The following is a 25,522-nucleotide window of genomic DNA, read 5'->3' on the forward strand; positions in this document are numbered from 1 at the left end:
AAACAACAAACCACTTCTAATGAAGGGGGCAAATGGTATACACCAAATACTGACGGTTTTCACGTGTCAAATTATATTTAGCAGTGCTTAAAAATCTATGTTAATTAATGATGATAAAATCACATCCACAAATAACTTAAAGATATTATTCAAGACAATTCCAGAATGACAAAAACAAGGTTCCAGTTGCTTCTAGCTTATACAGTTGAAGTCAAAAGTTTACATACACCTTGCACAATCTGCAAAATGTTTATTATTGTAGCAAAATAAGAGGGATCATACACACTGCGTTTACATATAGTTGAATTTATAAAAAATGACCCCGTTCAAAAGTTTACATCCCCTTGATTCGTAATACTGTGTTACCTGAATGATCCACAGCTGTTTTTTGTTTAGTGATAGTTGTTCCTGAGTTCCTTGTTTGTCTTGAACAGTTAAACTGCACGTTGTTCTTCAGAAAATTCCTTCAGGTCCCCCAGGTCCAAATTTTTGGTTTTTCAGCATTTTTGTGTATTTGAACCCTTTCCAACAATGACTGTATGATTTTGAGATCAGTCTTTTCACACTGAGGACACCTGAGGGACTCATATGCAACACTTACAGAAGGTTAAAATGCTCACTGATGCTTCAGAAAGAAAAAACTATGCATTAAGAACCGGGGGTGAAAACTTTTTGAATTTGAAGATCAGGGTAAATTTAACTTTTGTCTTCTAGGAAATTTGTAAGTAGCTTATGAAGGGCAGTACTAAATGGGAAAAAAAGATATTTAGGCAAAATAAAGTACACATCTTCATTCTGTTCAAAAGTTTTCACCCCTGACTCTAAATGCATGTTTTTTTTTTTTGTTCTGGAGCATCAGTGAGTATTTGAACCTTCTGTAATAGTTACATATGAGTCCTGGAAATTACTGGAAAGGGTTAAAATACACAAAAATGCTGATAAACTGAAGAATTTGTGGAACTTGAAGGATTTTTCTTAAGAACAGCAGGCAGTTTAACTGTTCAGGACAAACAAGGGAGTCATCAACAACTATCAATAAAAAAACAAAACAAAAAAAACACACAGCTGTGGATCATTCAGGTAACAAGTTAGCCAGTATTACAGTATTAAAGGAGTAGTTCACTTTCAGAACAAAAATTTACAGATAATGTACTCACCCCCTTGTCATCCAATGTGTTCAGGTTTGTCTTTCTTCAGTCGTAAGGAAATTGTTTTTTTGAGGAAAACATTTCAGGATTTCTCTCCATATAATGGACTTCTATGGTGCCCCTGAGTTTGAACTTCCAAAATGCAGCTTCAAAGAGCTCTAAACAATCCCAGCCGAGGAAAGAAGGGTCTTATCTAGCAAAATTATGGGTTATTTTCTAAAAAAAGAAAAAAATACAATTTATATACTTTTTAATCTCAAAAATTTGTCTTGTCGAGCTAGACAAGATGAGCATTTGAGGTTAAAAAGTATACAAGTTGTAAATGTTTTTAGAAAGTATCAGACCGTTTGGCTAGATAAGACCCTTCTTCCTCGGCTGGGATCGTTTAGAAGTCCACTATATGGAGAGAAATCCTGAAATGTTTTTCTTTAAAAAAACACCATTCCTTTACAACTGAAGAAAGAACGACATGAACATCTTGGATGACAAGGGGGAGAGTACATTATCTGTAAATTTTTGTTCTGAAAGTGAGCTACTCCTTTAAGAATCAAGTGTATGTAAACTTTTGAACAGGGTCATTTTATAAATTCAACTATTATTTTCTCTCGTGGACTATATGTAAACGTCTTTTATGTGAAATATCTTATTCATATCATTTACAGGATGCTTCTTCTTTTGATCAAGCAATTAACATTTTGCAGATTCTGCAAGCTGTATGTAAACTTTTGACTTCAATTGTACTGAGAGATTTCATTCTCGCTGATGTCTAGATGGCAAACTTTCTTCTGCTAAAAGTCTTATGAGATTCACATGCAACATTCACTGTGTTTATTTGCGTCCCACAGCAACCCTACGCCTAAAGCCCAAAGTAAACTTTGTTTTTGTAGGCGTACTTTAGTCCAATGCGCAGGTCTTGAAAGCTTCATCCAGTATACAGCACTTTGGGCTTAACCCTTATCTTAGTAGCAGCAAATGCGAATCTCAGGAGTTTCTTGGAACGAAGTTTACCATCTAGACACATCCTGTGGGTTGTGAATTATGGAAATAGTCAATTATGATCATGATTTCATTCCTTTTGGCTCAGAACAAGCAGGTTTGCCATTGCTTATTTATTCCTGTGCTTCAGTGTGCGACTGGTGGGTTGTGTTTGTGCAGTTTTGTTCAGTAGTCCAGTTCGTTTCGTCCCAGTCCCAAGACGTGTGCTCACAGTCTGTTTCGCTTTCATCTTTATCTGTTTTGTCCTCACCTTGAGATGGTTCAACATGATCCTTGACTCTGTTCCCTTGACAGGCTTCAAGGACGCCATCACTTTCGCTGATGGAGTCTAGTAAATCAGATATATCAGGGATATCCCAGCCATTCTCAGAGTCCTTTCTCTCACTGCGTTCCTGTGTCTGTTTCTTGTATTCATCTACATTTACCTCTGAGGTGTCTTGGTTTGAAATGTCTATGGATGGCTCTCCCGTCTGACCAGCTGATTCTGGAGTGTCTGTTTTTTCCTGAGATAAATGTACCAGCTGTAGTTTGCCACTCATGGCACCAGCTTCTTCCCTGGTGGGAACCCCTACTGCTACTAGGATGGTGTCCATCTGACGCATATAGTCCAGGTGTCCTTTTACCTAAGAGATGGACAGAACATACTCATAAGGCAAGTGAAAAATACTTTACATTACCTAAGAATTTTACAGTGCTTGCAGTGCATTATATTTATATCCTCAAGTCTAATTTTAGAGGTGCTTGCAAACTTTTCAGAAAGATTGAGCTTTGGTGCATAACTCAGGCGTGCAGGATACCTCAAACCATGCAATGTATGCTAGTAGTTTAAGTGATCAGACATACACTAACCAGTCAAAAGTTTTTGAACAGTAAGATTTTTAATGTTTCTTTAAAGAAGTAACAGTAAAAATATAAATATTTGTACTATTTAAAATAATGGTTTTCTATTTGAATATATTTTAAAATGTAATTTACTCCTGTGATTTCAAAGCTGAATTTTTAGCATCATTACTCCAGTCACACGATCCTTCAGAAATCATTCTAATATTCTGATTTGCTGCTCAAAAAACATCTATTGTTATTATGTTCAAAACAGCTAAGTAGATTGTTTTCAGGTTTCTTTAATAAATAGAAAGTTCAGAAGAACAGGATTTATCTGAAATAGAAATATTTTGTAACATTATAAATGTCTTTTATCATCACTTAATCAATTTAAAGCATCCTTGCTAAATAAAAGTATTAATTTCTATAATTTCTTCCAAAAAAAAATACTAAAATGTTTTTTTTATTTTAAGAATCTTGAAAAATGTACTTAACTGTTTTAAATAATGATAATAATAATGTTTCTTGAACAGAAAATCAGCATATTAGAATGATTTCTGAAGGATCATGTGACACTGAAGACTGGAGTAATGCTGCTGAAATTTAGCTTTGATCGCAGGAATAAATTACATTTTACAATATACTCAAATAGAAAACCATCAAAAATCTTTACTGTTCAAAAACTTTTGACTGGTAGTGTATACTATAAAAAGAGTCCAAGATCGCAAAAAAATTGAATAATTTCAAATCTTAGGTGAGCTAAAAAATGTGGCGAGACACTGCAGGTGAATAGGATAAAAAAAAATTAACTAATTGTTATTGCGTAACTTCCCCAATTGATTAATTACATTGATAATTACAAACATTTTTTGTATTATAAGTTTTCTAAAATGTTAGGTTTAAATATGCAAATGGTGCATTATAGACAGGAATAAAAATTTAAAGTTTGGTGTGTGTGTAATTGTTGCTAATGTGGAAATTTATGGCTCAGTGTAGGAGAAAAAACAAATATTGAGAAAACGCCTTTAAAAATATGTATTTTAAATGAAATCTATTGACAAAATAAGATTAAGCGCTATAAAAGAAACACTTAACAGTGTCTTTTGGATGTTTTCTTTCCAAAAGTCTTAAAAAAAAAAAACACTATGAAAAACCAAAAAGCCCAAAATCTTAAACTTGACAGGTGCATGAAAAACAGCGTTTTTGCCTGCAGTGTCTCCCCTTAAGAATTTAATACCTACACATTTTTATTTAGTTTTGAAAATCTCCCTTTGACTATTATTCACCATTTGGTAAACATTATGGTACCACTGCTATATTTGCACACTGAATTGTGGTCTACTTAATTTATTTTCACAATAGCTGCTTTGACACAGCAGCATCACATGATGTGACATCTACTAATTTTGTATGCGAACGGCGAGATTAACCTGATAAACCTAAAACTGTAACACTATTCTTGTGCCGTCTTACAAGCACGGCTATTTATTTCAGGAAATGCAAATTGAGTTGCTCATTACCATTTCTTCACATGCCAAACGAAGGTGCAATTCTTCACATGCCTCACATTGCAGTCGCATAACCAGGGTTCTTGAACTGATTACCTTGCCACATCTCCAGCCGATTTATCTAAGCTGTGTTATTATTTCGCACATGAAAATCATTTGACTGCTTTGCCAAAACAAGCATTTCTTTATCTGTCCGGTGTGATGTTGATGTAACCTGTATTGTGTGTCTGTGAGTTAAGGGAGATCTCAGATTCAGCCTTTTGTTTACAATGTCATGACTTTTTTTGTGATTTACAGACTATTTGTTGCTCATTGTAACACAGAAGGCATTGTTATGAATGGATCATTTTAAGTTCAAGTGATTATTTTTTACATTTGTGCATTGCATAAAATTACATTTTTTAGATTTTTTTTTTTTATAAGTTAACAGCACAGGACTCCACTTGAATATCAACGAGACACTTCCTCCGACAGTAATTACAGTAATTGTGGTCTTTTGAGGGTGACAATTTAGCAATGCCCTTTCTATTCATGGCAGGGGGGTGTTTTGCAAAAAGCATTAAATCATTTCTGTCCAAAAAAAAAAAAAGGTAACTTCAGATGACTTCAAATCTTAATCGACTGGAAGGAAATTAAACTTTGACTTTGCGATAATATAATGTCGTGCCATTGTGTTGAATGGTTTCTATTTCAGGCGGTGAATTGAATCTGAATCTACATGCATCTCACAGACACCCAGAACACTTAATACAAGAACATCTACCAAGAACATCAGGGACTTGATACTCAATGCACACACGAATTTGCTTACCACTGATGACAGATCCACATTGATTATTTTGCGGTCTTGTGAATTGATTGGCTGGAGCCCAGCAACAGACAGCCTGACAGACGAACTTCGGTACAGGAATCCAAGAAGCCAATCCCCTCTAAACCAATTAAAACAGAAAGAAACATATTTACGAACATGTTAATGTAATAACTAGGACTGTCAATTAAAATTAACAATAGTTATTAAAAAAAATTAATAGATGTAATCTCCAGATTTGTTTGCACTTTTTAATAAATAACTAATTGAATAAATTGCCAATTTTAATTCTTTTATCAGTTGGCCTGAAATGTAATTCAGTAAGTGTTTAATTTAGATTTTTAAACTAATCGCCCATCATAATCTAATTAAATAAAACGAAATCTAACACACTACCAGTCAAACGACAAAAGTTTTTTTTTTTTTTTTAAAGAAGTCTCTTGTGCTCACCAAGCTTGCAATATTTTTACCATTTAAAATTTTCTATTTGAATATATTTTAAAATGTAATTTATTCCTGTGATTTCAAAGCTGATTTTTTAGCATCATTACTCCAGTCACATGATCCTTCAGAAATCATTCTAATATTCTGATTTGCTGCTCAAAAAACATTTATCATGTTGAAAACAGCCGAGTAGAAGTTTTTCAGGTTTCTTTGATGAATAGAAAGTTCAGAAGAACAGCATTTATCTGAAATAGAAATCTTTATAAATGTCTTTTTTTTAAGCAATTGAAAGAATCCTTGCTAAATAAAAAAAAAATACTGACTCCAAGCTTTTGAATGGTATAGTGTATAAGTTACAAAAGCTTTTTATTTCAAATAAATGCTGATCTTTCGATCTTTGTTTTCATCAAAGAATCCTGAAACAAAATGTACTCAACTGTTTTAAATATTGATAATTATAATAATAAATACTTGATCAAGGACTGTTCGGAATGAACCTAATGAATGAAATTGCATATTCAACCACAGTGACTGTGAATGTACAAATTACTTGTACTAATTAATTAATATTTGTATTCATCAAGGATGCATTAAACTGACAAAAGGTGACAGTGAAGACATTTATAGGGTTAGACAATACTCGATTTTTAATGTATTTTTTTAATAAATCTCTTTTGCTTTTCCTCTCCTGCATTTATTTGATCTAAAATACAGCAAAAAAAGTACAATTCTGAAATATTTTTACAATTTAAAATAACTGCTTTCTATTTGAATATATTTTAAAATGTAATTTATTCCTGTGAACAAAGCTCAATTGTCAGCATCATTACTTCAGTCTTCAGTGTCACATGATCCTTCAGAAATCATTATAATATGCTAATTTGCTGTTCAAGAAACATAATTATTATTATTACCAATATTTAAAAACAGTTGAGTACATTATTAAATTATTTTATGATTATTAGAAATATCCAAATATCAGCATTTATCTGAAATTAAAAGCTTGGAGTTCTTTTGTAAAGAAATTATAGAAATTAATACTTTTATTTATTTCTATAATGATAAAGACACTTATGTTACAAAAGATTTCTATTTCAGATAAATGCTAAATGTTTTTCTGAACTTTCTATTCGTCAAAAAAAAAAAAAATAATCTACTCAGCTGTTTTCAACAATAATAATAAATGTTTTTTGAGCAGCAAATCAGAATATTAGAATGGTTTCTGAAGGATCATGTGACTGGAGTAATGATGCTGAAAATTCGGCTTTGAAATCACAGGAATGAGTTACATTTTAAAATATATTCAAATAGAAAATAGTTATTTTAAATAGTAAAAAGATATTTTGGCTGTGCTTTGGATCAAATAAATGCAGGCTTGGTGAACAAAAGAGAGGTCTTAAATTTTACTGTTCAAAAACTTCTGACTGGCAGCGTATTTCTGTTTCAATAAACGCTGTTATTTCAAAGAAAAAAAATCAGTTTTCACAAAAATATTAAGCAACAAAAACAGTTTTCAACATTGATAATAACAAGTTTCAAGCAGCAAATCAGTATATTAGAATGATTTCTGAAGGATCATGTGACACTGAAGACTTAACCTTTTTTTAAATTGTTATAATATCCTTTACCCTAAGGAGGAGTAATATTAATAGCATCCTTGTTACCTGCAATATCCATTAACAATCTTCCCAGCCACTACCCTGGACAGTCGCTGCCATGCTTTCTCGGATCCGTCCACAGGGGCTCCCAGCAGCACCACATCCTCCACCACCACACCTTCGCTACCTGCCCGATAATAAGAGACGAAAGTCTTTCAAACGGCTCCGTGCGATCAGATTCTCATTTACAGCATCACACCTCTCAGATTCCATCTTTCATTACGATGACAATGGGAACACGACTCAATCTAGCTCGCAGGAAATTTGACCATATCCAGCTCTCTCATGTGGACACTTCTTGAGACGCAAGGTCTTAAAGACAAAAGAACGTTCCTCCCTTATTACCACGGACTCATTAAAATGAATAAAAAGCATACCTTGATCATTAGCGAGCTCTTCTAGGCAGAAGTAGATGACACGAGCTCCAAGGCTAAAGCCAATTAGACTGACAGGCCGCTTTCCCTGGAGAAAGATAGAAGATAAATATACATACATTTGAAAGGTTAATTGTATATGGGAGAATAACTCTATACAGCCTACCGAATCAGATTTAATATGTAATAAGGCCTTTAAATGATCAAAATTTTTGTCATTTGAAAATCTGGAATCTAAGTGTGCAAAAAAATCTAAATATTGAGAAAATCGGCTTTAGTAATGCATATAACTAATCAAAAAATACGTTTTGATATATTTCTGGAAGATATATCTTCATGGAACACGATCTTTAATTAATATCCTAATGATTTTTGGCATAAAAGAAAAAAATGATTATTTTGACCCATACAATGTTTTGTTGGCTATTGCTACAAATACACACGTGCTATTTATGACTGGTTTTGTGGTCCAGGATCACATATTATCTACTATTAATAAAAGACATAGAGTCACAAGTGATATTCATATGCATTTTATCTAAGTCTGCTATACATAGGTGTGGGCGATATGGCAAAAATTTCATATATCACAAATTTTTCAGTATTATCACGATTTTAATCACGATTCTTTGTCATGTTGGTTTTACTATTTTGCAAGATGTCTGACCAGAACAGCCAAACTAATTTTCCTATTTTAAAACCAAGCCTTACAAGGTTACAAAATATAAAATAAAAAGGAAGGCAGATGTTTAGGCCAAAGTAGGCAAAAATAAAAATCTTTGTCTTTATTTTTGTTCTTATGTTATTAAAAAATAAGAACAAAGATAGGCTACATGATATACACATAATATACAAATATTTTAATTTTCAGGTACAGTAGGTGTATTTATCAGTAGCATTCAAGAAACTGAATTTACAAATATAAAAATAAAACACTATATACACAAATTATACATTGACTCTTAAGCAACTGTATTAAAGTTTTTCAGTCAATAGCAGTGAGTGATTTTCCTTTGCGTTTGTTGCCTACAATCACCTAAAAATTACAATTCTGTCATTTCCTCACTCTAGAGTTTTTTTAAGCATAAAACATGTTGAACATAAAACTTATTTTGAAGAATGTGGCGAGACACCGTTGGTGAAAAGGGTAAAAAAAAAAAAAATTAATAGTTATCACCTTAGTTACCCAGATGACTGATTACATTGGTAATTGTAAACATTTTTTGTAAAGACTAAAGAGAATGTCGAAAAAGTCGATGTCTTGCATGACTCTGCTTGACTCTGACCTGCTGTCGGCTCCGGAGCACCTGTGCGAGGTGTTTTCCCACCTCGGCTGAGCGACTCAGGCACACTCCCCAGGGGTTGTCGATCACACTGGCCACAGCCAGCAGAGAGGCAGGCCATGTCAGAGCCGTTACTATGCCTGAAACACAGACAAGATAATGAGCAATGCACTTATTCTGGACACCTTAAAGCAATGTGTGACAATTAAAACATTCTTTTATGATGGTACAATTGAAAGAAGCCATTTTGAGGCGATTTAAAATAAGGTATAAAATAGCGTCAGGGGACAAACAAAATACTATATGAGCTGCTTTATTTTCTATTTGTTTTTAATTATATTTTTGCAATTTAAAACTATGATTTGTTTTTTTTTTCATAAATGGCTAACATGAAAAAAACAAAATATTAAAATATTAAAAAACATTTTTATATACGTATACAGCATGTGTATGTATATATATATACACACACACACACACACGCTGTATACGTATATAATATATATATATATATTTCAGTTTTTACAATCTTAGCCTCTTTTTATAATATACACTACAAGTCAGAAGTTTTTGAACAGTAGGATTTTTGATGTTTTTTTTTTTTTGAAGAAGTCTCTTCTGCTCACCAAGCCTGCATTTATTTGATCCAGAGTACAGCAAAAACTGTACAATTCTGAAATATTTTTACTATTTGAAATAACTGTTTTCTATTTAAAATATATTTTATTTCTGTGATGCAATGCTGATTTTTCAGCATGATTACTGCAGTCTTCAGTGTCACATGATCCTTCAGAAATCATTCTAATATGCTGATTTATTATCCAGTGATCAGGATTCTTTGATGAATAAGATGTTAAAAAGAACAGCATTTACTCAAAATCTAACAATGTAAGTCCTTACTATCACTTTTTTTATTAATTGAACACATCCTTGCTGAATAAAAATATTAATTTCTTTCAAATAAAGAAAGAAAGAAAACCTTAAACTACCTTAGAGTACTGACCTTAAACTCTGACAACTCATGTTTGTGACCTTAAACTCTGAATGGTAGTGTATATTGTTACAAAACATTTCTATTTTAAATAAATATAAACATCTTAAAATGAATAAAACATCTTTTTTGATGTTTTATTCATCAAAGAATCCTGAAAAAAGTATCACAGGTTCCAAAAAAAAAAAAAAAAAAAGAATTATTTCTGAAGATCATGCGACACTGAAGACTGGAGTAATGTTGCTAGTCCAGTCTTCAGTGTCACATAATCCTTCAGAAATCATTCTAATATGCTGATTCATTCATTTTCTATGATTCTTTAATGAATAGAATTTATTTGAATGCATTTCAAATTTATTTGAAATGTAAATATTTTCTTAAAATGTGTGTCCTAAACATTGCACTTTAACAAAAACACATTTGTTTTTTGGGGTTTTGTAAGTCCATTAAAATAGACGATGATCTGCAGAAAAGACTGAAGGAGAGAATGCTGCCACTGATTAACTGCAAAGGCCACTCAGCAAAACATTGAAACTTTTAAAACTTCCAGCTCTGGATCATAATTTATTATAACAAACATGAATAAAAGAAACAGAACTCCAACTCAACAATTAGAGACACTTCTACTGTACAGTCGTGGCCAAAAGTTTTGAGAATGACACAAATATTAGTTTTCACAAAGTTTGCTGCTCAACTGCTTTTAGATCTTTGTTTCAGTTGTTTCTGTGATGTACTGAAATATAATTACAAGCACTTCATACGTTTCAAAGGCTTTTATCGACAATTACGTGACATTTATGCAAAGAGTCAGTATTTGCAGTGTTGGCCCTTCTTTTTCAGGACCTCTGCAATTCGACTGGGCATGCTCTCAATCAACTTCTGGGCCAAATCCTGACTGATAGCAACCCATTCTTTCATAATCACTTCTTGGAGTTTGTCAGAATTAGTGGGTTTTTGTTTGTCCACCCGCCTCTTGAGGATTGACCACAAGTTCTCAATGGGATTAAGATCTGGGGAGTTTCCAGGCCATGGACCCAAAATTTCAACGTTTTGGTCCCCGAGCCACTTAGTTATCACTTTTGCCTTATGGCACGGTGCTCCATCGTGCTGGAAAATGCATTGTTCTTCACCAAACTGTTGTTGGATTGTTGGAAGAAGTTGCTGTTGGAGGGTGTTTTGGTACCATTCTTTATTCATGGCTGTGTTTTTGGGCAAAATTGTGAGTGAGCCCACTCCCTTGGATGAGAAGCAACCCCACACATGAATGGTCTCAGGATGCTTTACTGTTGGCATGACACAGGACTGATGGTAGCGCTCACCTTTTCTTCTCCGGACAAGCCTTTTTCCAGATGCCCCAAACAATCGGAAAGAGGCTTCATCGGAGAATATGACTTTGCCCCAGTCCTCAGCAGTCCATTCGCCATACTTTTTTCAGAAGATCAATCTGTCCCTGATGTCTTTTGCTGCCCTTCTTGACACCAGGCCATCTTCCAAAAGTCTTGGCCTCACTGTGCGTCCAGATGCGCTCACACCTGCCTGCTGCCATTCCTGAGCAAGCTCTGTACTGGTGGCACTCCGATCCCGCAGCTGAATCCTCTTTAGGAGACGATCCTGGTGCTTGCTGGACTTTCTTGGACACCCTGAAGCTCTCTTAACAAGAATTGAACATCTTTCCTTGAAGTTCTTGATGATCCTATAAATTGTTGATTTAGGTGCAATCTTAGTAGCCACAATATTCTTGCCTGTGAAGCCATTTTTATGCAACGCAATGATGGCTGCACGCGTTTCTTTGCAGGTCACCATGGTTAACAATGGAAGAACAATGATTTGAAGCATCACCCTCCTTTTAACATGTCAAGTCTGCCATTCTAACCCAATCAGCCTGACATAATGATCTCCAGCCTTGTGCTCGTCAACATTCTCACCTGAGTTAACAAGACGATTACTGAAATGATCTCAGCAGGTCCTTTAATGACAGCAATGAAATGCAGTGGAAAGTTTTTTTCGGGATTAAGTTAACTTTCATGGCAAAGAAGGACTATGCAATTCATCTGATCACTCTTCATAACATTCTGGAGTATATGCAAATTGCTATTATAAAAACTTAAGCAGCAACTTTTCCAATTTCCAATATTTATGTAATTCTCAAAACTTTTGGCCATGACTGTATTAGACACATCCCTGCTGAGACAATTGTCACAAATGTAAGATAAAGTGAATAATTATGACTGCACAGTTCAACACTTACACAAACAAGAAAAAACATAAGAGACTTTCTATTTACCTCAAAACAGTGGTTTTAACAGCACTGGTATAATAAAGCAGACATACCTGAGAGCACTGTGTATTTGAGGGCCTCCTGAGCCACGACACTAACAAGCCCATCCCATAATGAGTCCAGAACAGAGCCCAGGTCCAATAAATAACGTGACTCCCATTTCAGACAGTATTGCTCACCACACGCTCCAAGACTGGACCAGGGAGCCTGAAATGAACCTATGATGGGCAAAAGAATCTGAACCTTAGTGTGAACAGTATTTCATGGGTCTTATTAAAGGAATAGTTCACCCAAAAATGAAAATCTGCATAGTCATCCAAGATGTAGATGAGTATTTTTTCTTCACAAGAAGTACAGATTTGGAGAAATTTAGCATTGCATCACTTGCTGTAGTAAATGGGTGCCGTCAGATTCAGAGTCCAAACAGCTGATAAAAACATCACAATAATTCGCAATGTCATTTACATGACTCTAGTCCATCAATTAACATCTTGCGAAGTAAAAAGCTGTGTTATCCATTATTGAAACATTTTTACACATCAGTCAAAATTTCTTGTCTAAATCAGAAGAGAAATCTGCACAGATCAAGCGCTGTTTAAAAGCCAAAACAGCTCTAAACAAATATATGGGAGGATTTTTAATGTGAGAGGACAACAGGAGAAGGACTTTTTCACTGGAGGAAGTGTCATTATTGACTCGCAACGGTTTAAGGTTAAAACGTCTTAATGATGGATTTGTTTCTTACAAACATGCAGCTTTTCTCTTTACAAGATATTAATCGATTGAATGGAGTGGTGTGGATTACTGTGATGTTTTTATCAGCTGTTTGGACATTCTGACGGCACCCATTCACTGCAGAGGATCCACTGGTGAGCAAGTGAAGTAATGCTACATTTCTCCAAATCTGTTGAAGAAACAAATTCATCTCTTCATCTTGGATGGCCTGAGGGTAAATATTCAGCAAATTTTCACTTTTTAGCTGAACTATTCTTTTAATAATGAATAAATGTCAAAAAGTGTTAGTAACTGAAAAAAAATGCTATTTTGATGGAGATATAATATGTGACCCTCGGTCACAAAACCAGTCATAAGGGTCAGTTTTTTTAATTGAGATTTATACATCATGAAAGCAGGGTTTGTACAGGTACTGTAAAATGAAATTCCAGGACTTTCAAGGACTTTTTAAGCTCCACGTTTTTGATTTTCAAGGACTTTAAACAAATTCTAAAAAAAAAAAAAAAAAAAAAATAGATAAATAAAAATATACTAATAAAACAAAACCGCTAAAATAAAATTAAGCACGTGAAGTATTACAAAGTATACTACATATTTACTATAGTATAACAACAATTAATTTTCTTAAGGGATCTGTATACTTCTTTTTTCTGCTGCCTTTGTTTGAATTTTTCTGCTGCTTAATAAAAAAAAAATCTGAAAAAAAGATTTGTAAAACCACTTCAAAATCCTGATCTGAAACAAATGATTCGCCATACACGCACCGAAATTGCGAAATGATTCAATTGATTTGCAAACTCACACCGAAGTCCCAATCTGAATGATTCGCAATCCACGTTTTAAAGTTCTGATCTAAAGCAAAATAATCACAAACTGCTCCAAAGTTCCAATCTACATCAAATGATTCGCGATCCACATTTTAAAAGTTCTGATCTAAAGCAAAAGATTCCCGAACCTGCTCCAAAGTTCCGATCTACATTAAATGATTTGCAATCCAGGCTCCGAAGTCCGATCTTTGATTTGAATCATTCAATTTTGCTAAATGATTCACAAACCTGTTCCAATCTAAATCAAATGATTTGCGATACGTGCTCTTAAGTCCTGATCTGAATCAAATTGTCATATGCTAAGTTTAGATCTAAATCAAATGATTTGCGATACACAATTTGAAGTCCTGATCTAAAACAAATGATTCACGACAGGCAATTTGAAGTCCCAATCTGAAACAAATGATTTGCGATCTGTGATTAGATTGGAGCGCTTCGAATCAGTAAATCATTTTGCAACGCAATGGTTTAACTGATTCGGAGTTTCGAAAAGCTCCGTTTCACTCATCACAATGTGCTTTTTTTAAAGGATAACTATTGCCAAAATGCAACCTGGGCTGTTTTTTTTTTTTTTTTTACTGTAAACGAGACAAACTTATATCTAAAAGCATAATAACAACAAACGAGCCGTTTTTGAGATTGACCGTGATTTAGTTTTGTGGTCAATGGCCGGTGAATGGGAGTACTAAGGGCATACATTTGAGCGCATCAAAATCGATATTTTTACAACACTAAGAAGGCTCGACACACCATGAAACTTTGCTCGAAGTATCGCCTGGGTCTCTACACATGAACTCCAGCATTGAGAACATTGTTTGTGTACACAGAGTTTACTAAAAAGAAAGGTTTTGAACAACTCACTTTCACTGTTTGAGTTTCCGCTCGCGGCCGTCTTGCCAGTCAAGACGTGTCGATCTCCGAATGCGAGGATGGATAGCTCCTAAAGCATATTTCCATATAAATGCACGGCTAATTCGTTGTTTTGTCGCAATTGAAAAACAATATTAAACTTCTAGTTGTAAAAAGAGCCTCAAATAAGCCTAATATTTCGTCCTATGGAGTCCATTCATTCGCTTTCGGAGATCGACACTTCTTGTGTGTGCACGAACAATGTTCTCAATGCTCGAGTTCATGTGTAGAGACCCAGGCGATACTTCGAGCAAAGTGTCATGGCGTGTCGAGCCTTCTTAGTGTTGTAAAAATATCGATTTTGATGCGCTCAAATGTATGCCCCTAGTACTCCCATTCACCGGCCATTGACCACAAAACTAAATCACGGTCAATCTCAAAAACGGCTCGTTTGTCGTAATTATGCTTTTAGATATAAGTTTGTCTCGTTTACAGTAAAAAAAAAACAGCCCAGGTTGCATTTTGGCAACAGTTATCCTTTAAATCATTACAAGCAATGTTGAAATTCAAAAATGAATGGCTCTTTAAATTTAATCTGGCTAGTGAATCGCTTAAACTGAATTGCTCAAAGTCACTAGTTTGAATCAATCAGAGTGGATCCAGCGTAAATGACTCAATTGATTGGGTTCTCACACCTTCAGCCATGTTTACATGACATTGTCAGTATTAGCACTCGTTTAGCGTGCTTGTTTTATTAAACTTTTTGAATTGCGTGAATTTTGCGTAAAAAGATGTGCTTATTTCGTAGCTACATTGTCTTTCAATAATTCAAGCACTTTTCAAGTACGTCTTCAGGAATATTGCTATTTTCAAGGGTTTTCCAGGCCTTAAATTTAAAAAAGTCAAATTTTAAAGCACCTGTAAAAGCTTGAATAAATAAACTTTCCATTGTTGTATGGTTTGTTAGGATAGGACAATATTTGGCTGAGATACAACTATTTAAAAATCTAGAATCTGCAGGTGCAAAAAAATTTAAAGTTGTCCAAATTAAGTTCTTAGCAATGCATATTACTAATCAGAAATTAAGTTTTGATATATTTACAATAGAAAACTTACAAAATATCTGGTAACACTTTCTATGAAGCCTGTATTTATAATGCATTATAAGGACATTCTTAATGCATTATAATGCATGCATAATGCCTTATAAACATCATTATAATATGTTATATATTTTTTATAAATAATCATAACAACAGTTACAATGCACTATAATACTTACCTTTTTGTGCTTATAACTTTGATGAGTACAATGCATTATAACACCAGATAAAGTCTCCATTTATAATCCTTCATACGGGTATTATTAATGTACTATAGTGCACACGTAATGCCTTATAAACACAATTATGATTTGCTGTATCATCTAATTAATAATCATAAAAACAGTTACAACACATTATAATACTTACCATTATAACACCAGATGAAGCCTGCATTTACAATGCATTATAAGGGCATTCTTAATGTATTAAAATGCATAATAAGAACATACATATAAGAACGCCCTTATAATGCATTGTAAATGCATACTTCATCTGGTGATATAATGCATTGTACTCATCAAAGTTATAAGCACACAAGGTAAGTATTATAGTGCATCGTAACTGTTGCTATGATTGTTTATAAAATTATATAACATATTATAATGCTGTTTATAAGGCATTATGCATGCATTATAATGCATTAAGAATGTCCTCGTAATGCATTATAAATACAGGCTTCATAGAAAGTGTTACCAAATATCTTCATGAAATGTGATCTTTACTTACTATCCTAATGATTTTTGGCATAAAATAAAAATTCCTAATTTTGACCCAAATAATGTATTGTTGGCTATTACTACTAGTGTGCTAAATAAGACTGGTTTTGCGTCCAAGGTCAAATATGTGGTGCTCACTGTATTTGCCGCTGCACAGCCAGCCTGTCACGGCTATGGTGAGATGAAGATGCTTTCCAGAGCTCATCGGAAGAAACTCAAACTCTTCTATAGCACCGACACGCTTGTTCATTTTATAGCCTGAAAAAAATTTGTAAATATACCTTGTGTTATCTTTATGCATAAAAATGAATGAACATAAACATAGATATGAAACAGAGAAAACTTGATCTGCAAACAGAAATAAAGAGAGGCAGACACACTGCATTTCAAGCATCTCCAAGCAGCTCCAATAACCTTGAGCTCAGTTCAGACAATGTGCTCTGAAAGCAGGATTATATAAAACTCTAATCGAACCAGAAAACAGACTGTAACTTTATCATCACTGTCAGTCTGCTAATTCATCTGCTCAACTATCAATCTTGTAACGCAGCCTAGTTATGCAAAACGGTGACCCTTTTGGTTGCAAGAATCATGCAGGAAATTATATAAATCTCTTGCATTCCAGAAGAACAGAAACTTATATAGCAACACTGCATTAAAGTTCAATAAATAGTTCATTTGATAATAACAGCTGTTATTATTACTTGTTTTTTTATTAATCACAATATAATATTTATTATTGTTACTATGTTTTATTATCAGCATAAACAAGCTTCAGCTAGGTCAGCTAGCTCACCTGTTAACCCGGCCCCTGCGGCTCCAAACAAGGAGGCCATGATGGCGATGCCCGTGGCTGATCCCAGTACAGCGGCTCCACCCGCCCCCAGCACCGCTCCTGCCCCGGCGGCTACCAAAGGAGCCGCCAACCCTCCTGTAACACCTGATAAATACACATACATGATCATTAACACCAGACAAATTAAATTAAATCTCATTAAAAACTAGTCATATTTCAGAGAAATAACTAAGAGTTAAAGCATTTTAGGTAATTTAATCATCAAGGTAAATAATGGAAATATACAAATATAATAATATAAATAAAATAATCATGTTTAAAGTAAAGATTTTTTAAAAATATGATTATTTTTAATTATTTACAGATGTTTTTTTAATTAAAATTAAGCACCTAGCACAAATAAAACATCCAGATGCATTAGAGTAATGAAAGTTGTTAAATATAAATTAAATCAATAAATATATATTTAAATAAATAATAATAATATCAAAAATGAAACATCTAAATGAAGTACAGTAATTATTTTGAAAAAAAAAAAATTAAATAAATATATATTTAATTTAATATAATGAAAATAATATAATAATAATAATATAAATAAAAAAATAATGTTTTTTTTAAATTATGATTACTTTGAATTATTTGTAAAATTAAACTGAAGCATATGTCCCCTCAAATTATCATTACCACAACACACAAAAATAATTAAAATCATTTAAATAGTAAAAAATCTCTATATTATGGTAACATGTTGTACTTTAATTCTATCCATCTATCTATCTATACATAACAATAAAAAAAAACACAAATTAAACATCCAGATTAAATATTAAATAATTTAAATAAATGCATATTTAGTTTAAATACATATAATAATTATTTAAACAAAATAATTGTTTCTAAAAGATTTTTTTGAAATTATGGTTATTTTAAAATTTATATTTATACATTTTCCCCCTCAAATTATCTTTAGCATAACACACAAAACATTATTTTAAATTATTTATAAATATAAAAAAAAGATTTTAAATTAAAATTAAGCATAATTTAAAATTGCTTACTTCAATTATTCAAGCAGATGTTTTAATCTGCCGAATAAATACAATATTTAAAGTCAGTCCCAAACAGTAACTCCGAATGCAGGCATAATGTGCATTTCTATTGATTGTATTGTATCACTGCCCTGAAATTCTAATCCTTTTTATTTCTTTCTTGTTATTTCTTTCTGGCTTCCTTTCTTTTTTTGGCTTCTTTTCTTTCTTTCTTTCTCTTTTCTTGTTATTACTTTTCTTTATTTATTATTATTTTCTTTCTTTCTTTGTTTTTCATTATAAGTAAAGTAACTAATTATGAGAAAATGTTTGAATAAAATAGTAAAAGACTAATAGCAGAAGTCACTGTTATTTATTAAGAGTCTAACTAAAGAATTCATTAACTGATAAGAAAATAATAAATGAAAAATAATCAATAGACTAGTCGACTAATCAAAAAAAAAAAAAAAATCAATAGATGAGTCAACAATAAAAATAATCGTTAGCTGCAGCTCTAACAGTAACGATTCTGTTTTCAGTGTCCTAATAGTAACAAAAAATATAATGATCGAAAAGCATGAAAGGCCTAATTTTGCTAAATAAATTATTTTTTTTGAAGAAACAAACAAACAGGTTTTATGCTTGTTTTCATAGCCTTTTCATTGACATTCACCTAGAGGAGACCTATGTAGTTTAGAACAAACGTCCTGTGGCATTTAGACTCACCAATTACTGTCCCTCCACCCACAGTGGCAAGTCCGATGAGCAGATACCGGCGCAATTTACGACCCCTCTCTTTCTTCTGCCTTCTTGATGACTCTTCTCTGTTGAGAGAATGTCAATTTGATTCATAACGTGCTCACTGGAGCCGCTGAAAGCTCAGAGGTCTGGTTCATTGTCAACAGAATTCTATTAGAAACTAAAACCAAAATGAAAGCGCTGAACTGAAAGGAAAAACCTTGACCTAGACTGCATATACACAAAATACTCACGGCTGTGCTGCGGTCCACATCACATGCAGCAAAGAACACGTTAAAAAAAAACAAAAATCAGTAAATGGATTCAAGCTCGTTCCTCATGTCAAAATTATTATAGCACTTGATTTCACAATGATATTGATCGTGCTGCTGTTTTTCAGGTCTAATTTGCATTGACTTTTCTTTGTGAATCTGTAGATGGCTCTACACAGGCTTTGTGGAAATAATCTCTTGTAAATGATCCATCCCTACAGCGAAACCGGTGTGTGTTTCTCAGCGACCCCCAAAAACCCCATACAGAGGCAGCAGCTGATGATTGAAGGAAGTTTCACTCACTCGCTCTCCTCTCCTGCTTCTCTCAATTTCTCTCCGAGAGTCTCTTCAAAATCCTCCAGCTGCTGTTGGGTCACACGCAGCAGACAGCTGACATGTCGGATCAGAACTCGAGCTCTGGCATCATAATGTCCTACATGAGAAGAATCAAGAAATGGTCATTACATGGAAAACAAGACTGGAAGAAGAGTAATGAATCTCACAGAAAATGTCCAGTTTGTGCTTTTCCAAAAAACATTTGAAAGAAAAAACAATCTTGCATACAGAAAATAAAGACTATTTCGGAAGCATTTCGTCACATTTATTTGTTTCAAAGCAGCTTTGCAGTCTTAAACAGGAATCAGTACTGCAAACTTTAAATATGAAACAAAACCAAATAAATAAAAATAACAAATTAAACACCCAGACGTATTATGGTAATGAGCATTTTTTTTTTATAAATACATATATTTAATAATAAATATATAATATATTATAAATAATACACTACCAGTCAAAAGTTTTTGAAAAGTAAGATTTTTAATTTTTTTAGTTTTTTGTTTTTAAAGTAGCCTCTTCTGCTCACCAAGTCTGTATTTATTTGATCCAAAGTACAGGGGAAAAAAAGTAAAAATTTAAAATATTCAAATATAAATAAATAAAAACTAATGAAACATTCAGATTTATTATGGTATATTTATATATAAATATATAATATAATATGCTATAAATAATACACTGCCATTCAAAAGTTTGTGAACAGTATTTTTTTTTTTTTATTCTTTTTGTTTTTAAAGAAGTCTCTTCTGCTCACCAAGTCTGTATTTATTTGATCCAAAGTACAGGGGAAAAAAAGTAAAAATGTAAAATATTTTTACTATTTTAAATAACTGTTTCTATTCTAATATTTTTCAAATGTAATTTATTCCTGTGATTTCAAAACTGAATTTTTAGCATCATTACTCCAGTCACATGATCCTTCAGACATCATTCTAAAATTCTGATTTGCTGCTCAAAAAACATTTTTTTATTTTTATTACGTTGAAAACAGCCGAGAAGATTTTTTTCAGGTTTCTTTGATGAATAGAAAGTGCAGAAGAAGAGCATTTATCTGAAATAGAAATCTTTTGTAACATTATAAATGCCTTTATCATCACTTTTGATCAATTTAAAGCATCCTTGCTAAATAAAACTATTATTTTCTATAATTTCTTTCTTCCCCAAAAAATTATACTGACTCCTGCATTTTGAATGGTATAGTGTATAATGTTACAATAGCTTTTTATTTAAAATAAATGCTGATCTGGATCTTAATATTCATTAAAAAAATCCTGAAAAAAAGTACTCAACTGTTTTAATTATTGATAATAATAATAATAACAACTGTTTCTTGAACAGCAAATCAGCATATTAGAATGATTTCTGAAGGATAGTGTGACACTGAAGACTGCAGTAATGATGCTGAAAATTCAGCTTTGATCACAGAAATAAATTTTATTTATTTATTTTTTAATTTTAAAATATATTCAAATAGAAAACTGTTCTTTTAAACAGTAAAAATATTTCAAAAATGTACCTTTTTGCTGTACTTTGGATTAAATAAATGCAGGCTTGGAGGGCAGAAGAGACTTTAAAAAACTTAAAAAAAAAAAAAAAATAGTACTAGTGTATGCTGTATTACTAAAGTACCAAGCGTCAAGATATAGTGTCATAAAATGTCATAAATTTTTTATGCGGTCTCCAATACCAGAAACCATAAGTTTAATTTATTTAATTTTTTTGAACAGGAACATTTGACATTTCTTCGTGAGATTTAATTGTATTATTTATTATTTTAAATAACAAACAGCTCATTGTTATGAACGCAACAGCAAAATAGATCAGCTAATCAATTGTAAAACAACAGCTCACCATCTTTGACAGAGAACGACACAAGATCCTGAAACACAGAAGAGAACAATGAGCACTGTCTGAACATTGTTTGTCGCAAACAGTGAATTGTATGAGCATCTATATGTTAAAGGTCCCATATTGTACACATTTCTGGAGGTTTATTTTAGTCGTTGATGTCCTTAAGAATATATATTTGCGGTACAAGTGCCTAAATCCATCTCAATATATTTTTACAGCTCCTTTTTTAGGAGCTCTGTCAAGAACAGGTCGATTTTGACCCATCTAATTAATATTCATGAGCCTCTCTTCTGATTGGCCTGTTGTTTTCTGAGTGACGCACAGCCAGGCCAATCACAGTTAACTACGGTCATGTATGCTTTAGCCGAGCCCAGAGCCATAGAGAGAGCCTAGCCTGCTGATACTCAACAGGATATTTCAGAACGATCATTAATGTTTTTCTTTTTCAAACACTGAATGCAGTAAGCTACATAACTGTTGCTTTAGTAAAGCCCCTTTCACAATGCGCGCTGATTCTGGAAAATTACGGGAACGAGCGCTGTGTGAACAAAAGCCAGAACCATAAAGGCAGTGTTGTAGTGATGATGCACGTTAGATCGGACGTCACATCTTTGCGGAAGTCACAGCGGCTCGTGAAAATGAACAGCTACTTTAAGCAGGCTGTGTGCAGTTTACTGTGGATTGATTGTTTTGAAACTCATATGGTAGTTACATAGCCCCTAGACCTCAGTTATCATGAAAAAAGCCAGGAAATTTCGATTTCGACAGTATGGGACCTTTAATGCAATCGTTCAGTTGGGTTAATGTCACTTGCGTACCTGAGTGATGGGTAAAGCTCCATCCCTGAGCAGAGGCTCTGCATGCAAGATGGACAGGAAGGTGTCACTGCCTTCAAACCCAAGCCCTGCCAGAAATGCTTGCATTACCGGCATGACCGACTCATCGAGATTCAGCCACTGAACAAGAGCTTCCAGATACGTCTCACGAAAACTTCTGCATTGGGAAAATATCAGTTAAGTTTTACAAACCCACATCATTCAAAAATGTTAAATGTTATTATTCAGTTGTCGGCGCAGATAGGCGTGTGGTTAGCGCGCCGACATATAGCGCTGGTGCGCTCCGGGCGTCCCGGGTTCGAGTCCCGACTCGAGGACCTTTCCCGATCCCTCCCCTAATCTCTCTCCCACTTCGCTTCCTGTCCTATCTGATCTTTCCTATCACAAAAAAGGCCAAAAAATAAATCTTTAAAAAAAAAAAAAAAAAAAAATGTTATTATTCAGCGAAGAAGCATTAAATCCAAAGTGACAGTAAAAACATTTACAATGTTACAAAAGATTTTTGTTTTTAAATACACGCTATTCTTTTGAGCATTTTATACTACCATTCAAAAGTTCTTAAAGAGTAATGGTTTTTTAAAGAAGTATTTTCTGCTCACCAAGCCTGCATTTATTTGATCCAAAGTACAGCAAAAGCAGTAATATTTTGAAATACTTTTACAATTAAAAATAACTGTTTTCTATTTAAATATATTTTGAAATGCAATTTATTTCTATGATCAAAGCTACATTTTCAGCATCATTCCTCCAGTCTTCAGTGTCAAGTGATCCTTCAGAAATCATTATAATATTCTGATTTGCTGTTCGAGAAACATTTATTATCATTATTATTATTATTTAAAGCAGTTGAATACATTTTAGGATTCTTTGATGAATGAAAAGAGCAAAATATCAGCATTTATCTGAAATAATTTTTTTGAATGATAGTATTTAATAATTTTATTTAGCAATTTAGCAATTAATTGCTTAAATCGTTCAAAAGTGATGACATTTATAATGTTACAAAAGATTTCTGTTTCAGAGGAACATTGTTCTATTCATCAGAAAACCTGAAAAATATTCTACTCAGCTGTTTTTAACATTATAATAATAATTATAGTAATACATGTTTTTGAGTAGCAAATCAGAATATTACAATGATTTCTGAAGGATCATGTGACTGGAATAATGATGCAAAAAATTCAGCTTTGAAATCACAAGAATAAATTCTATTTTAAAATATATTCAAATAGAAAGCAGTTTTTAAAATAGTAAAAATATTTCAAAACTTTACTGTCTTTCCTGTACTTTGGATCAAATAAAAAAATCTTACTGTTTAATAACTTTTGATCATGCGACACTGAAGACTGGAGTAATGATGCTGAAAATTTTGCTTTGCATCACAACAATAAAATTACAATTTAAAATGTATTAAAATAAAAAACATTTTAAACTGTAATAACATTTCACAATTTTACTGCTATTGCTATATTTTTTTCTAATTTATATTTTTGATGCATTCTTGGTGTGCTTAAGAGACTTTTACCAACCCAAACATTTGTTCCAACACTAGTGTATATTAGTAAATGGCACATTCAAGTTTTTATCTTTTATTGTTACATATTTTTTACTTTTGCTCAGGTCCCTGAAACAGCTGGCCCAAGGACACTCCACATAACCCAGCGTACGCAAAACGCCCCGGTTCACTTAGCTGTCGCCCAAACACTTTCTCTGCAACTGACTGATCATGCCTCGGTCCTCCTGGGTCTGTAACATTAAAATGACAAAATGCAAAATCAAAAAATGCACAAAGTTCCTTTGAAGAATGTGTAAGTGTTCAATAACAGAAAAACACAGACCGTCTTGCAACAAATCTAGTCCTCAAAATTTTCAATACACGGGGTCCAAGTACAAAACGTTTCTTAAAATGATCAATTTTTAAACAATTTAATTATTTTTTGTTGTTGCTTAACAAACAAATCTTCCATTTGGGCCCAAATGTCTGTGCTTCTTCGTGCTTTTGCAAATGTGCTGTTTCCAGATCAAACTTCATTTGCATGTTTTCTGGCTTTGGAGACCAGATAAAACTCTGTTATTGTAAAATTCTACTTTGCATAAGGCAATTGCACAAACATGCGACACTTATAACATGATGCTTTGTGTCTTAACAGTACAGCATACGTAATACTCATTGGTCTCTAGGTCCTGAAAACACATTGAAAATGCAATGCAAAAAATGCAATGTTATTATGTGACTCAAATGTCTCGTTTAACCAAAACATGCTTAGGGCCTCGATCATATCCTGCATCTGTGATTAAAACCCAGACCTGAGAGCCTAGCGGCTGTCGGACACGTATGTATGTTAAGTTAACGTTACACACAACGGACTCAAATCTGATCGACAGAAAACAACATTAATATAAATCTCATTATAAGAAATGAATGTGACACAACATGACTGACAAAAACAACTAAATTCTCTCAAAATAAGAATGACCAAAGACTCTTATTTTGTTGTTATCTGGCAAGATTAAAACCTTCCAAAAGTCTCTAATAAACTAAAAACGCACTGTTAATGAAGTCTATAAATACCTGGAGTTAATTTCGGCTCCTCGTTGTTGTTATTTGCTGGTTCCATTGGTTTATCCTCACAGTAAGCTACAGCAGATTTATTCTCGCCATGTAACTTAGGAAAGTTGTTACTTTGTTGTCGTGACAGATGAAAGTTCAGCACTAAGTTGTTCTTGTATGCAGCAGCGCCCTCTATCGTCAAAAGAGTTTGCGAACAATGGAGGACTGGCTTATGAATATTAATCACGCAGCATTACGGTTGTCCAGCTGGCTCTACCGATTGGCTGAGCTGCAGACGTTGGCGAGGTTTCCGCTACTCGGCTGGCGAATAAGCGAATTCTAAAAGCGAAGGATTGGCTTATGAATATTAATTACGCAACATCAGGTTCGCCCAGTTGGCTTCACTGATTGGCTGAATAGAAGACGTTAGTACAGTTGGCGTAATCAGCTGGCAAATTAGCGAGGTTGGTTTGGTTTGTGAATAATAATAATAACGCTATGTGACTGGATAGTATCGGAATGTTTACTTGGCAAAGTCAAATTTTGCCTTTTCATTTTAGATTTA

At 33.3% G+C, this 25,522-nt stretch overlaps 1 protein-coding gene across 1 annotated transcript; it reads right to left on the reverse strand.

Moving 5' to 3' along the window:
- Window positions 1-132: 132 nt before the first annotated feature.
- On the reverse strand, window positions 133-25,110 carry tmco4 (transmembrane and coiled-coil domains 4). Its single transcript, XM_073834288.1, has 14 exons — window positions 24,979-25,110; window positions 24,017-24,152; window positions 22,389-22,563; window positions 21,571-21,598; window positions 19,684-19,813; window positions 19,097-19,194; window positions 17,340-17,483; window positions 16,682-16,801; window positions 12,364-12,528; window positions 9,045-9,181; window positions 7,762-7,846; window positions 7,391-7,511; window positions 5,286-5,403; window positions 133-2,767 (listed from the first exon to the last, which is right to left on the reverse strand). The coding sequence occupies exons 1-14, from the start codon at window positions 25,022-25,024 to the stop codon at window positions 2,258-2,260; spliced, it is 2,013 nt and encodes a 670-aa protein (XP_073690389.1). The 5' UTR covers window positions 25,025-25,110; the 3' UTR covers window positions 133-2,257.
- Window positions 25,111-25,522: the final 412 nt, after the last annotated feature.

Source organism: Garra rufa, chromosome 2 (genome assembly GCF_049309525.1).
Source record: "Garra rufa chromosome 2, GarRuf1.0, whole genome shotgun sequence".
Taxonomy (NCBI): domain Eukaryota; kingdom Metazoa; phylum Chordata; class Actinopteri; order Cypriniformes; family Cyprinidae; genus Garra; species Garra rufa.

Bases quoted from the DNA above. Each gene is read 5' to 3' on its own strand.
- tmco4 (XM_073834288.1), bottom strand. From the start codon at position 25,024: ATGGAACCAGCAAATAACAACAACGAGGAGCCGAAATTAACTCCAG. The intron at 19,195-19,683 runs GTGAGTGAAACT...TTCTCTCAACAG, and splicing joins GAAGCAGGAGAGGAGAGCGA to AGAAGAGTCATCAAGAAGGC. The intron at 5,404-7,390 runs GTAACAAGGATG...TAATTGGTTTAG, and splicing joins ATTGTTAATGGATATTGCAG to AGGGGATTGGCTTCTTGGAT.